The 15,921-nt window shown below is 49.2% G+C and overlaps 1 protein-coding gene across 2 annotated transcripts in view; it reads left to right on the top strand.

The window, feature by feature from the left end:
• Nucleotides 1-15,921, top strand: part of Loxl2 (lysyl oxidase like 2) — an 89,978-nt gene that overhangs the window by 43,648 nt on the left and 30,409 nt on the right. For both annotated transcript variants that reach the window (XM_052732851.1, XM_052732850.1), the window contains exon 4: nucleotides 11,345-11,556. In XM_052732851.1, the coding sequence (XP_052588811.1) occupies nucleotides 11,345-11,556 (212 nt within the window). The remainder of the gene's footprint in view (nucleotides 1-11,344; nucleotides 11,557-15,921) is intronic.

Genomic DNA, 15,921 nt, shown 5'->3' with positions numbered 1-15,921 from the left:
GCCAAGTAGTATGTATGTTGTGCTCTCAGGCCCACTCCTGGCCTCTTCTCTGCCCCTCACAACCTTGACTTTGGAGCTAGGTATTGACTTTGCATCTTCACTGATTGTTTGGAGATCAAGGTGGATCACAGTTTTACAGATGACCCCCACGGGCTTGCATCTTCATGAGAGTGCTCCAGGTATCCCCAAGAAAAGAATGGAAGAAGACTGTACCAGTTTGGACCAAATCTTCTCAGTAATGAATGCCAGAAGCATGCCTAGTTCTTAGAATTAGGACCTGCTAACCCCACCCTAAGAACTCAGGGTTAGCTCTGGGTTAAGGTTTAAGGGTTAGGGTTTAGGGTTAGGGTTTGGGTTAGGGTTAGGAGTTAGGGTTAGGGGTTAGGGTTAGCATTTAGGGTTAGAGTTTGTGTTTAAGATTATAGTTAGGGTTAGAAAATCAGTCCTACTTCTTAAGTTAGAAAAGTGACTTAATAATATCTTACTTAATTGTCTTTCCCAGACCTCTCTGTCTGCTTGAGGCATCCTTGGGACTTCTCAGCACTACATCTCTTTCTGGGGGAGGGAAAATAACCCCTTCCTTACAAGAAAGATTCTACCAAGCAGGAGTCTACAGGTTTGATGCCAAGGCTCCTGAAAACTGCAACCAAGGCACTAGATAACAGTCAGTAGCCATGGTAGCAGTGGCCTCTCTGTCATTGACAGGGTGGTTCTAAGCACTCTGCAGGGGAAAAGAATCAGATGATTTTGGTGAGAGATCTTTGTAGACTATCAAGTACTTATGATAGATGATAGATTCTTGGTCACTATTAATGACTCACCAACTTAGTTCATTTGTCTCAAGGATTCTGGAGGCATGAGTCATTAAGCCGGGAGCAACTGGTAGAATTTCACTTGCACTAGCTGCCTCCTTAGACCCCTGCGCGCACTCTAGACATCCCCTGGGGCAGTGAATGACTCTACAACCTTTTTACTACAGAAACTCACTGAACAGGTGTCTATTCTTTCTAATGTAGACTGTACCTTCTCATTTTGCTGTTGACCCTCAGTGTCAGACCTGATAGCTGAAGGCCTGGGTTCTAGTCTTATGGAGACAGATTTGGGACTGTGTCTCAAGTGGCTGACTCCTCTCAGATCACCTGATATCACACTACAAAACATCCATGCGGCTGAATACAGAGACAAATGAATCTTGGGTCAGTCATTAAAACATTTTTTTTAAATAAAACATTTGCAGGAACAAAAGCTAACATGTGCAATACAAATATTTTTAAATCCAGAAAACAGGGTGCCCGGCAAACCTCCGTGGACCTTAAAGCGTCTTAAACCTGGACACTCTGTTTCCTGTCTGTGGTGGGTGGAAAAAGCATTAGATAAAGAAAGATTACAAATCCAGATGTCCTTCGGAGCAACCCTGCATCTGGTGCAAATTCCTAGGTCACATGCTTGTTCCTACCAGGCCTCTGCTGGGGCCTGTTAGGTCAGGGAATGTGTGAGTCTGCCTTCTCTACTCTTTTCTTAAGGGCTCTTTTGCAGAAAGCAAATAAGAGGTTGGAGATGTAGCTCGGCTGGTAGAGTGCTTGCCTACTACACACAAAGCCCAGGGTTCGATCCCAGCACCACATAAAACTGGGAGTGGTGGCATCTAAGTGAGCAGGATGGACTAGAAGCCCCCAGGGATGGTGCCTATTCTGTGAGGGACTCCCTGAGCTTCAGTGTCACAACTGAAGCAGTAGGTAGCTCAGGGTATCCTGAGGGGGTCAACAGAGGGATGCTGTAGAGCCAGGAGAAGGTCATTTATATCCCCCCCCCCCACTCTACAGGCTCACATTTTTCTGGAAAGATGGGTGGCAGGGCCTGAAAAAGCCTTGTTTCCTTTAAGCACAGGGACTGGGCAGAGAATCCAGGTTTTTATTAGTCACTGTCACTGCCAGATGTTTTCCAAGTCTCCCTCCCAGCGACAGCCTTATCTGCCTGCATCTGGAGGCCCAGGGCAAGGTCTCTAGAGAGACTTTCAGCACAGTGGGCACTTCCCAGCACCATGCAGAGGAAAAGGGTGTGTTGGGTGGTTTACTAAAGGGGGTCCATTTTCATCTGGGCGTAGTTTGGAAGATTCTGTATAAACGAGACTCCCCAGCTAGCTGCAGGAGAGCTGAAAATGACCATTCCCATGAAAGAGAAAAATGTGACAATGACACTGAGTGCTTTCCTCTTATGAGAGGAGTAAAAAGGACTGAGCTGGGCATCCTCTGACAGCTGAGCTTTGGAGCTGGAGGGTACCTTTCTTTCCCACCACTCTAGAAGCATGCCTAGGAAAACGTATAGGGCCTTCCTCTGTTTTCATCGTCTGTGCAGGGCTTTCCTCTGTGTTCATAGTCTGTGCTCTGTTCACTGAGAACCTCTATTGGCCACCATAAGGTACACAAGAGAATAAGCTCTAAGGTACCTTGTTTTCTCAACCGAAAATAGGTCACCATGTCTGCAGAGCAAAGAGTGTTTATGTGGCAAACAGAACCAAATATTTGAAATCGCACAGATCCCAGCAAATCTGGAAAGTGGGTTCTGGCTGGTTGTCCATGCAGTCCTTTGCAGAGCATAGGTACCATTAGAAAGAGCCGTGTGATGAAGCAACAGATAGATAGCATTGCGCTTGTTCAAGTGTGCAAGCATTGTACTTGTTCGAGTGTGCAAGCATTGTACTCTGCTTTAGATGGAATGAACACATGACCTGCGTATGCTCCACCCTCGAACACGGTGGATTGGACTGCTACATTGAATGGTGGTCTGGAGAAGAGATTAATAGGGGAGGTGGGTGGGAAGCTTACATCTGGGAATGGGCTAAGCTGGGTGGGAGAAAGCCACCCCCACTCTGGCCATGTAGCTCTGTTCTCTGTGCCGGTAGGGCGGCAGTCTAGTGTCATGAGTACTCTGAATCTCTCCCTCCATCCTCATGAGGCTATTGTAAGAGGGATCGGCTCATTCATTCTCCGTGTGTGTCTTCACTGAGCCCTGGGCACCAGGATGAAAGGGAATGATGGATGGATAGTCTTGCCCTTGGTGAGCTTACCGTCTAGCAGTGGAAAAAGACGGTTTCAGGACTCGTTTTGTTGCCATGGTAATGATTGCTATGTACAATCAAAGGCATGATGTAGCGTAGAGTCTGGCCCAGCCTAGGACTTGCTGAGTCTGTGGCCTCGGAACCCAGGCAAGGCCAGAGAAGCTGCTGGGCCACAAGGGGTTGGTGGCTGGAGCAGGTGTCTCGCCGGCTTCCTGCCCACAGCAGGGCTGGCCTAGACTCTAAAGGAGCCTCTGTTACCTGCTCACATTCTTCCAGGCTGGAAAATGAAAGCGTTTTCCAGCGGCGGTGCAGAGCTCCTGATTTATAGGCGGTCCGGACAGACAGCCGGTTTGTTCCCCTAGTGGCGTCAGTTAGAGTTCAGCTCTCCACACTGTCCCCGCTACACCCTCCTCACTACCAGTACAGTCCAGAGCAGAGCTGGAGAGTGGAAACCACAGAAATGAGCAGGGCCGGGTGGTGCAGGCCTTGGATCCCAGCTGCTTGGCAGGTCGAGGTAGGAGGATTGCAAGTTTAAAGTCGTCTTGGGCTACAGGGTGAGTCAAAAGCTGGCCTAGGCAACTTAATGACACCCTGATTCATGATGAGAAGTTAAAAAAAAAGACTAAAGATGTAGGTTGGTGGTGAAGCATTTGCTTAGCAGGTCTGAGGCCCTAGGTTCAAGTCCCAGTACTGCAAAAAGAGAAAGAAAGGAAATCACAGAAATGGATTCCCAGGCAGGGTAGTGGGCACCTGTAATCCCCAGTGAGCTGAAGCAGGGTGGTGAGTTCAAGACCAGCCTGATCCACATAGCAAGAGAGATCCTGCCTCAAAATAGATAGACAGACAGACAGATGGATAGAAAGACAGACAGATGGATAGAAAAAAAGATGCCATGGAAGCACCTTTCTTCTTCCCCCTTCGTTCCACTGTCCCAGTCAGAAGTCAGTGTTCAGTGACATTCTCTAACGTTACTGTCAACTTCTTAACCTCTGAATTTCTGTTTTGATCATGAGCATTGGATAATTATACTCTAGGCAGATTCTTCTGCTGTGAAATGTCTAGAAGCATTCACAGACTGTACTCACCTCCCCGATCTACCTAAGCCTGTGCTGAGGGTCAGATTTTGTGGGGTAATTCAGCTCGGTAACTGTGTGTCAGATCCTGGGAGGGGAAGGGAATGAAGGGATGTGTGTGCACGTGTGTGTGTGTGTGTGTGTGTGTGTGTGTGTGTGTGTGTGTGTACAAACATGTGGAGGATAGAGGACAACCTCAGATGTTGTGCCCCATCAGCCACTGTCCACCCTGTTTTTTGAGACAGAATCTCTCAGGTGGGGCTTGCTGGTTAGGCTAGGCTGTCTGGCCAGTTCGCTCTGTCTCCACCTCCTCAACACTGGGCTCACAGCATGTGCTTTTATACATGTGTTCTGGGAATCACACTGGGGTCCTTATGCTTTCCCAGGGGCACTTTACTGAACCAGCTCCCCATCCCTGTGTGTAGGATCTTAAGGGAAGAGTAGATGAGGTACAAGAGAAGCAGGTGTTCCCTGTGTCTGTCCACAGGTCCCACAGGAAGTGTTGTGTTGTGATAAGAGGCAAGGACTGCCTGACTGTTTATTTTGCATTAGACAAAGACGACAAGAGAGTCTAGCGATTTTCTTGGCTTTAGTGCCCAACATGTTTAGTTAGCTAAGTTCCACCCTTGTTACATTTTTTTAAAAAACTTTCATTGACTAATTCAAAAAATGTTTTTCTGTTTGTTTGCTACTATAGAGGTCCTCATACATGCTAAGCAAGTGCTGTATCTCTAAACTACATGCCGGGCTACTGTGGCAGTAGCCTCCCACTCCTCCTCCTCCCACTCCTCCTCCTCCCACTCCTCCCACCACTCCTCCTCCTCCTCCTCCTCCTCCTCCTCCTCCTCCTCCTCCTCCCCTTCCTTATTAAAATTTTCCTTTTTAGACAGGGTCAGTTGCTCAGGCTGGCTTTGAACTCTCTTTAAAACCCGAACAGGCCTTGAACTTACAATCGCCCTGCCTCAGTCTCCTGAGAATTAGGATCACAGGCCTCTACCACCAGACCTGTAAAAGAATGAGGCACAGCTATGATCCAGTTGGGTGATAAAAATCACATGGAAAGAGAGAAGTCAATACAGAGCGGTCAGTATAAGCCCACGACTATATGAGGTCATCGGAAACAGACGCGGAAAGAATTGCAAAAAAAAGTCAAAACTAAGCGGGTGAGACACTTGAGGCATGCTGGAGAGATGGCTCCGCCAGCAAGTACTTGCCTCGCAAGTGTGAAGACCCAGGCTTGATCCCCAGCACCCACATTGAAAAAAAAAAAAAGACATGGCCGCCCATGTTTATAATTCCATGCTGGACGGTAGTGACAGAAGAGTCCCTGGATCTTGCTGGCCCAATGTTATAGCTGAATCAGCAAGTTTCAGGTTCAGTGAGAGACTCTGTCCCCCAAAAGTAAGATGGAGTCTGAAGATACCAGGCACCAACTTCTGGCTTTCACACCCTTGGCAGTAAATGTGCACAAACACATGTACACACTCATTCAAGTAGATTTTCTTTTTCTTTTTTTTTTTTTTTTTGGTTTTTCGAGACAGGGTTTCTCTGTGTAGCTTTGCACCTTTCCTGGGACTCACTTGGTAGCCCAGGCTGGCCTCGAACTCACAGAGATCCGCCTGGCTCTGCCTCCCGAGAGCTGGGATTAAAGGCGTGCGCCACCACCGCCCGGCTTCAAGTAGATTTTCTTAAACACTGAAGAGATAGGTAGAGAGGGTGCTTCGTGGAGAATGTAATAACACCTGTCTCTATGAAAAGCCGTATGACAGCAAACAACGTGCATGGCTAGCTGACCTGTGCATCGCAGCAGGTTCTTATGAAGGGTCTGGGACATAGTACTACTCTATAAACACATATGAAGTGATAAATGTATGTATGAATCAATCAAGCAATCGATGGCTCTTTGACCCTGAGCATGGGCTGGGGAGAATGGCAGGGAATGGCTGAAGCCAGTGGTTTGGAGAGACACAGGAAGGTATGAGTAGTCCACTGTGGTCATTGTGAATGAATGTGACCATGCACTGGACCAGAGACTGGCCATGGACTGGACCAGATCTGAGAAGACATCTAGGGGTGGTAGAATTTGAATGGCCTGTTTAAATATCCACAGTTGCCCTGCATACCTCTTTGGGCTACCGAAGTGTAGATGGGAAATCAATAGACAAGAAGAGGTGTGGCCAGGGCCAAATGGGCCATGGGAGTGAAGAAGAGAGAGTAGAAGAAAGGATGAAGGAACTGTGTCTGCAAAGCTGGCAGGTGGGACTCACTTGATGGCTCTGTCTGTCTAAGGAAGAATTGTGGGCATCTGGGTTGTGTGGTATAAGATGATGAGAAAGGTCGGGGAGATGAGTCTGAATGTGACTGCCTGCTTCAAAAGGAATAGTCAAGTGAGGTATGCTGTGGGCCTTCCAAGCAAGATTCAGAAACTCATTAGCAGTGGAGGACAGACCAAGTGATCTGGCTTTACCAACCAATGGTATGTGCCAGGAGCATGCTGGTGTAATGACATTTCCTCCACTCCATCTGCAGCCCCAGGGTGACTTCCAGTAAGAGCTTAAATTATGGCTTCTAAAATAGAAGGAAGAGGTAAGGCAGCTGGCTAAGGTCTGCCTGGGTCTGATGCCTTGAGAGAGGCCATTTGCTCGCTGCAGAGTTTCTAGTCACTCTAGAAAGGAGCTGGCTGCAAGCTGTGTGCCTCTCCTTGCATCATACCCTGAGGCAATCTCTAACTAGCCTTTCAAAGTGGGTGACTTCTCACCGGCAGAGATCCCAGACTGCCACATTCCATGATTTACAAGTCACCAGCAGATGCTGTGCCTGCTAAATGGCATTGAGGCATAAGCCTGGGCATCCCTTTCCTTGTGTTCCAGCAGCCCAGCAGCTATAGCATGGCAGGCTCCTGACTTCATTGTATCTTGATTTCCTCTCCTGAGAGTGCCTGTTAGTCACTCATGGGGCCTCCCTGAAGGGTAGGAGATTAGTTCTGTGTGGGACAGGGCAGGGGCGTCTGCAAGACCCTGGAAGGAGAGCTCACTGGAGCCCTGGGACACTATTGTTTTTGGCAAGAGGACCAACATTCAGGTAAATATTAGTTAGAATTTAAGACATTCTAGATGCTTGACAGGCTTCTGGGTTCCTGGGCTTCATTTTAATCTACAAAATTGGATCATCGAGATGGCCCAGTGGTAAAGGCGCTTGCCTAAAGCCTGATGACTTGAGTTCAGTCCTTAAGGCTATCCTCTATCCTCTACACATGTGCTGTGGCATGCATGCTGTGGCATTCACACTCATATACATGTTCTCAACACACACACACACACACACACACACACACACACACACACACACACACACACAAATAAATGCAACAAAATTTTAACAAATCTACATTTTAAAAAATCTGTCCACTTTGGTATTTCAAACAAACCTCTTTGGGAGCCCAAGTTCTGGGAAAAAGAAAATCCAAGCACTTGTGGTTATGGAGGGATTCCACAGCAGTGAAGTAGGAGGGAGGCCGTGCATGCAGGCATGTGCTTTCTAACCCTGAGGTCTCCCAGGACCTGGAGTGCTGCTGAACTCGCATGAGCCCTGAGTACGTGCCACCAACGCTTGCCTGCCACTTCCTCCTGGCCTGAGGACAAGAGGAGCTCACCCCTCACGTCCACTGTCCTCTGACTCACAGTCCTTCTGGGGACTGTCTTGAACTTCTAATATGCACAGTGCCAGGCAGCCCTGAGGGGGCCACCCAGAAGTCAGAGTCGGGGATCCCCAGCATTAGAGTCACTTCTATATTGGCAAGAAAGGGGCGTGAAAACAGAGGCCCCCTCAGGAGCCAGTGGTCACTAAGCCTGGGACCTGGCTTAGAGACAGTTCCATTTTCAGTTTGACCTGCTTATTAATAAATCTGTGAACTTGAACAAGTTGCTCAGCCTCACGGAGTTTTCTCATGTTTTTAACCAATAAACAGGGGTGTACTGTTAGTCATCTTGTTGGTGGTGTGGTAGTTGGAGAAGGCAATAGATGAAAGGTTCTGTTCACAGAGCCTCAAGTGCAGCCAGCTGACACTTGACTAGCAATGGCTTCTGACTATGGTTGTCATCAAAGAAGAAACAGGGAACAGAGGTGCGGAGAAGTCTGGCAACACCATGGACAGCAGACTGTATTTTGTTGAGTGAATAAATGAATGAGTGAATGAAATGGATGGTGCCTATCTTAGTTACTTTTAAAAGACAGTGCTTACCTAGGCTTATGGTTCCAGAGGGTCAGAGTTCACGATGGCGGAGTAAAGGCGTGACAGCAGGAACAGCTGAGAGCTCCCATGAGGTACGATGGGTAGGGCAGGAGTCTTTGGAAACCTCAAAGCCTGCCCCTAGTGACACACCTCCACCATGGAGGCCACACCTCCTAATCCTTCCCAGATGGTTCCCCCAAGTGAGGACCAAGTATTCAAACCTAGGAGCCTGTGAGGCCATTCTCATTCAAACCACCCTAGTGCCTCCCAAAAGAAGGACTTGCTTCCACAGGTAAAGACAGGTGTTCTACCTCAGGAGAAGGAGTGCAAAGCCCATTCTGACTGCTTTTTTTCCTTAAGTGTTGTGGGGATTGAATCCGTTTCTCCCGTCTCCATCCCTCAGGTACACATTCCACCCATACAAAGACACACAGAGACCATCATATACCACCATGAACATATGTGAACAAAGACCCACATGACACAGACATCCTTGCCACCATATACACGTCTTGTACACACATCCGTAGACACAGTATATAGACATAGTACTGGCTCCCAGATACACAAAGACAGGTTCAAATTCATGGATGCAAAGGTGCACAGAGATACGCATACCACACGCACGTACACATATACATATACCATTATGCACATATGCATGCATCGCACAGAAACTGGCTGGACTGGGAGAGAACTGAAGACAGTGACAACCAAAGCTAACCCCAGGCTAGCCCTATCCTGAGGCCCACAGGTCTGCCAACGGGCCCTATCCTGTCCTACATCAAGGAAAGAACGGAGACAAATGTTTGGACAGGTATGGCAGTTTGTGGCCTCATGCCCTGTGCAGGTCCCTTCTCAGGCATAAGGTGCCTTCTATAGTACCATGCTAGAGGTCACAGCTCCCATCCATAAGCTTGTGTGACTTGCTGAGAGCCAATGAAAGGTCGGTGAATGGAATTATGTCAGCTGTGCCTGCCGTGGAGGAGTGGAGCAGCCGTAACTTTCCTTCTGGGCATGATGTATCCACACTGGATGCCAGGGGCCTCCTGCTGTGGGAAGAGGCAGGAGGGGGCTGGCCCGTGGGCTTGGATGAGACCTCGGGCCACTTCTTGGCTCATCGCTGCCCATGTGTCTAGGTGGCACGAGTCCTGTGGACCGATGAGGGCTATAAAGGATCCAGTCTGGAAAACATAATCCTGCCCAGGCAGCTTTCCTTCCGCTCTGCGTGGAGGGAACTAGGGCCAAGTGTCATTATTCCTGGCCACATACTTTCCACTGCCTTGCAGGACCTGTGGCGTAGGTTCTGGCTTTGGACTCTGAAGCCTGTGGCAGAAGACGTTAATCCCTGGGCACCCAAATAATGACTCTGTTCAATCTCTGATTCATTTGCATCCTGACTGGACAGACAGGGCTCCTGGGTCACCGGAATCTTCCTTCCAGCTTGGCGCTCACCAGCCCCGCCTCTCCCTCCCTGGCCTTGCTCAGGGTGTGTCTCACATGGCTCCTCAGGGTGGTCTGAGGAAGAAAGTCGAATTACTAGCCTTTTCATCTGTAAATTGTAGACAGTAGCAATAAACCACATTATTGTGCTTAAGGATTAGGTAAGAGACTGCATGGAAAGGGCTTGGCATAGAGTTCCTCGCTGCTAACCACTGTTCACAGCTGTTGCTATTACGTGCTGTGCTTTGTAGTATCTGAGGGTCAATTTGGAGCTGGGGACATCAATTAGGGATAGCTGGAATCAGCCAGGAAAGATCTCGGACATCTCTAACTAAGACATCTGTGTGTGAGAGACGAAAAGGAGCCAGCTGAGGATCAAGCACAGATCAGTGCTTTAGACAGGACTCCCTGTGGCCAGTCCTGTGGTAGATGGATGGAGGCAGGGGCTTCTTTAGGGATTGTTGCAAGATTCTGTACTGTCTCCAGTGGGACAGGGAGGGGGGCAGGAAGTGAGTGGTTCTGGATGGGCTATGCCTTGGAGAAGCATGATAAGGGTCAGTGTGACTCTGGGGACCCCGCCGTCCAGTCATTTCTCTCATTCGGTCTCTACAGACCTCACTTCTTCACACAAAGGTGTTCCAATGGAGTGTTCCAATGGAGTGTCGGGGAACAGGAGAATATCCAGGAGTAGGCACCTCCTCCCACTCTCCCCTCCAGTCTTCTTCTTCCTTCAGCAGAGTCCTGCCATTGAGTCCCTCTCAACCCAAACCCAAACCTCTCCTCCCACTGACCCAGAAAGATTAGAAGGTGGCTTTCTAAGACATTTGGAATCTTGCCTTGTCACGGCCAAATAACCCTATTTAGCCCTATTTAGCTCACAGCTCCCCAGGTTTGAGGCTCCCCTGCACATGATGTGCTCACCACTGGGTGGCTTTGCTGCTTCTCCTGCAAGCAGGGCCTCTGGGGCTTTAACAGGAGGAATGATGTAAGTAAGGTAGTGTGCAAGGCGACATCAGTAGCTTGAAGAGGCCGGGGGCTCACCTGCGTGAAACTCCGTCTTACTAGCACACACGGACACGTACACATACGTATTCGTTGGTATGTTTGCACACACTTTGGAGTAAAATGTAAAAATCCAGATTATTTTGAGATTATGAAAAGTCAAAGAATACTATCTCTCTTATGATTTTATATTTAAAGCCGATGCAGGAAGAATCTACTGCCCGTGGTTCTCCACATTTTGGGTTTTGTTTTTGTTTTTTTTGTAGGAAAAGGGAAAGTTTTGGGGGCCCCTCAAGACTTCTCTGAGCATTCCAAGTCATCCTTGGTGCCTGTTGCCACACTGCCTCCCAATGTACAGCAGTTGGTAACAGTGCCACATGCCCATTGGGAGTGCTTGGGGGCCCTCTGCAGAGCTTGGAGGGAGGCAGGCCAGCAGAACTCAGCCTGTGGTCCCTGAGGAAGTAATTGCCATTTGACACCTGTCCACAGCCAGACTCCTATCACAACCCCTGTCCTTTCACATCTCCTTCTTCACAGAGCCTAAACATACAGGTGGAAGACATCCGGATCCGGCCCATCCTTTCTGCCTTCCGCCATCGCAAGCCTGTGACGGAGGGCTACGTGGAGGTGAAAGAGGGCAAGACCTGGAAGCAGATCTGCGATAAGCACTGGACGGCCAAGAATTCCCACGTGGTCTGTGGCATGTTTGGCTTCCCTGCCGAGAAGACCTACAACCCCAAAGCCTACAAGTAAGTGGGCAGGGCCAGCGGGGGCGGGGTTTCCTGGTGGGGTCAGTGCCTGGCCTGGTAACGGGCTATTTCACTGCCTGCTTAGCCTTGCTTTGAGAAACTCACACTCCTGTGGGAAGCAAGCTAGACGATGGACCGAGAATAGCACATAGAAAGGCTGACCCAGTAAAGCACAAAGCACCCGAGCCCAGGGAAACCCCCCCATCAGTTCCAGCAGCCACTGGGAAACTTATAGGCTGTGGAAGGGCAATACACAGTTGGGCAAGGATAGCGTTGACTTAAGAAATGGTTGGCGGGTGATATGGCTCAGGGTGGTCTTGCCCTGGGGGAGATTACTAGAGTCTTCCTTTTAGAGTAGCTCTTACCAGCCCCCCCCCTTCTTCCTTCCCCCATCTCTGTCAGACTCCCATCAAGGCATGTCTGAGAAGCATTTTCTTGCTTAATGATTGATGTGGAAAGGCCACACCCACTGTGGGCAGTACCAGCTCTGGGAAGATGGTCTTGAGTTTTATAAGGAAGCAGGCTGAGCAAGCCAAGGAAAGTAAGCATTCCTCCGAAGGTCTCTGCTTTGGCTTCTGCCTCCAGAACTCTGCGTATGTGTGAGACAGCCAACTGAAGTTGCTGGAACCAGAACCTCTTCCACTTTGCCCCCAAACGGGTGGGAGGGTACAGAAACTTTTCCACGTGTGCCTCAAAGAGGAAGGAATGCTTTTGAGTCTTGATAGCATTGCTGGGATTGAGCTAGCAAGAGCTAGAGTGGAAGATAGCGGAGAAATAAGTACTGACCTCAAGGCCACCGACCATTCTTTAGTTTGTTGGGTCACCCACAGATAGAGCCTGCAGGACAGCCAAGATAGGCTCCAGGGACAGTTTCCCCATCCAACTTCTCACCCAGTCTCCACCAAGCACCTCTGTGGGGCTGGAACGGGGATGGTCCAGGCATGGCTCTCTGTGGGTCCTGATCAGAGATGACGACACAGATAAACCCGGTCCCTGGATTAAAAGCTCCTGGTAGCCTTTTGCCTGTCTCTCTTCAATCTTTTTACAAATGGGTCCTGTGCAGGCCTGAGGCTCTAATGGAAAAAAAAATGTGGTCAAAGTAGTCCTCAGTCTGTCTGCAGCTGTCTCCCTGTATAATCTGAGGCCCCTAGTGGACCTGTTGCCTTACACATTCTCATGGCTAAGTCATCACCCAAGGCCCTTCCTTCTCAGAAGCTCTCCATTGTTTCTCTGGAGCCGGCTCCCCTTGCTAACTGCTGGGCTGCTGGGCTGCTGGGTACTCACAGGCTCAGAGTTGCTCAGCTGATTGATTATGAGTACTCAAAAGCTTCGGAGTTATTCAGTTAATTATGATGCTCTCGGAGGAGAGACCAGAGGTTGACTAAACTCTTCCCTGGTTGTCCCAACAGATAAGCCTTAGGTCAGGTGAGAGGTCTAACCCGAATAATAGCAATGGGCTATCACACTCTCTTAATCAATTCTAAGACTTGGGTCAGTTTACAGACCCAGAACTCCAGAGCAAAAGGGAAGTATGTGCCCACCTTCCCCCGCCCCGAGCAAGGACCTGGGTACGTTGTCAAAACCTTGTACTACTTTTCTCCCAGCCCTCTCCAAAGGGACCCTTTACCTGGATGGCTGTGTGTCAGGAAGGAAGGAATAATCTGAACTATCCCGGAGTATAGTGTATGTGTGGCTCACTAGTCCAAGGAAGGCTATGGTGGAGTATTAACTAAAGTTCTTCTCGTGTGGACCCAATAAACCTCAATCCTTTCCTTGGATGGTTCCTCCAGGGTTAGAAAGTGTAGTTAGAAGAGACACACTGAGCCCCTGGCAGACACAAAACGTAGCTTTCCCTTAGTTAGCTGGGGAGAGCCACTGGGACTCTATGCTTCTGGAGTAACTCCAGCTCTTGAGCTGGCTACAGCCCTGCTGACTTCCAACTTGGCAGAAGGCCGTCCCCAACCTTAGCCATCCCTCTCATGTCCAGGCCTGGGGGCGGCTGGGCTTCCTCCCACTTCACCTCATCTCTGCTTCTCTAGGGCCGGCTCAGCCACCGTGAGAGTAAATGAGGATGGGGGTGGGGTGGTGCTCTGGCTGCTGGAGGCCTGTGGAGGGAGGGTCCTGGTGGGCGGCACATTCCAGAGAGCTGATGTAAGACAGAAGCAGAGCTGTCTGGGGGAAGACTGAAGCGGGTCTGAGGCAGCCCTGTGTGCTGGGGAAGTGAGGGTGGTGTTCACAGCTGGAAACAGACGGAATTTCCCAAGCCGGCGGTGGGTTACAGTGTACTCTGACCTGAAACGGCTCATGTTCCCCTGGGTGTATTTTCTGCCCATGTGTGGAAGGGAGGTGAGGTTTCTCAGAGCAAGGGGCCTTACAGGAAGTGGGGAGGGGGTAGCTGCTCTGGAATTCTTAACAGCCCCCTCATGGACATCTCTACCATATGATGTCACTGTGGTGAGCACACATCTCTCGATAAAGTCTGTATTTTAGATATTGGAGTGTTTGTACCCACAGCTACACTCGAATTGTTCCAAGACACAAATTTTGGTAAAGGGGAGACAATAAGACATCTAAAGAATTTGTTCTTCCTCTGTCTCCACATGCCATTCACCCCAAGATAAAGCAGATGTTTCTGAGGAAGCTGGACCAGTAAGAACAAGGCTTCACATTTGTCCCTCCTGGGGTCTCCTGCCCAGATAACCTCCTCTACCAAGGTAGAGGGCAGCTGTGCTTGTTGGGTCCCTCAAGCATTTCACTGAGTCCTGCCAAGTAGAATCAAGTACACAGACTCTAAAGCTGGACAGCTTCAGAGGACGGGGCGTCCTCCCCACATACCCTCTTTTTATTATTTTATTTTATGTGTATTGGCATCAGAGCCCCTGAAACTAGAGTTACAGACAGTTGTGAGCTGCCATGTGGGTTCTGGGAATTGAACCCAGGTCCTCTGGAAGAGAAGCCAGTGCTCTTAAACACTGAGCCATCTCGCTAGCGCTCCCCCATCCCCTCTTTAAACCCCACTATTTTTCATAGCCTAATCTTCCATCAAATGGTCCTCATCACTTCAGCAAGGATCCCCCCTCAAATGTAATTTAAAGATTGTATTTATTTTTATTTCACGTGCATTGGTGTTTTGCTTGTATGTATGTCTGTGTGAGGGTGTCAGATCCCCTGGAACTGGAGTTACAGACAGTTGTGAGCTGCCATGTGGATGATGGGAATTGAACCTGGGTCTTCTGGAAGAGCAGCCAGTGCTTAAGCTGATGGATCCTTCCCTTTGTTGCTTTTTTTTCCCCTCCTTTAGCCATTTTCTTACTTTCTTTCTTTTAAAGTTATTTGTGTGTGTGTGTGTGTGTGTGCGTGTGTGCGTGCGTGCGTGTGCGTGTGCGCGCCTGCAGAGGCCTCAGATTTCCCCCTAGAGCTGCAGTTACAGGTGGAGTGCTAAGAACCAAACTTGGGTCCTTTACAAAAGCTGTACATGTTCTTAGCCACTGAGCCATCTCTCTGTCCTCTAGTTAACTTTTCTTGTCACTGTGACAAAATACCTAACTGATGCAACTCAAGGAAGAATTTTTTTTTTCTGACATTTTGCGAGGTTACAGTCTGTCGTGGTGGGGGAAGCATGGTGGAGGTCATGGTGGCAGGTGTGTGCAGCTGGGGCTCCTCACACCCCTGTGGATCAGGAGCAGAGAAAGAGGAGAAGAGAGTCCAGGTTATAACTCTGTCCATCCTGCAGAGACCAGCTTCCTCCGGCAAGGCCCCACCTCCTCAAAATTTCACAGCCTCTCCAAACAGTGCCACCAGCAGGGATCCAGATGTTTAAACACACCAGCCTGGAGCGGGGGACACTTCACATTCAAGCCACACCATGACTTCAATTTTTATTCATTTCAAACAAAATCTCCCCGTGATCTGTGCACGGTGTTAAGTGCTTTGCAAGCTTAACTGCCGTGGTGTTGTGGTAACTCCTGGCTGCAAACCCTTCCGATTGTCTGAATCAGTTTTAACCAAAACTAAGGAGAGAGAAATTCTCATCTGAATCTTTAACTTTCCCACAACAGTGTTGCAAAAGGAAAGGTGGAGCCCAAGCCAGGAAATATGCAAATGTAGATTTAGCTGTGGGTGCTGGTTACCAGACCTGGACGATGTCTTTGCTCTGGGAGGTGGGTCTTTCTCCTGGCACCAGAGCTCTGGCCACGGGCCATTGCCTCACCTGGCATAGTTCTTCCTCCGGCAGCCCCAGCCCCTGACCTTCACCCACCATTACAGTAAGGCTGTGGCTTGACTACCCCTCTCTACTACAAGTTGTGATGTCGTTAACAGTATTAAGAAGTGGTGCCTTCTAGAGGTGGTTAGGTTGTAAGCGCT

This window comes from Peromyscus californicus, unplaced genomic scaffold (genome assembly GCF_007827085.1).
Source record: "Peromyscus californicus insignis strain IS unplaced genomic scaffold, ASM782708v3 Scaffold_12__1_contigs__length_115047231, whole genome shotgun sequence".
NCBI classification, from domain to species: domain Eukaryota; kingdom Metazoa; phylum Chordata; class Mammalia; order Rodentia; family Cricetidae; genus Peromyscus; species Peromyscus californicus.
The sequence above is the reverse complement of the archived record's forward strand: the minus strand, read 5'-3'. Positions and strand labels throughout refer to the sequence as shown.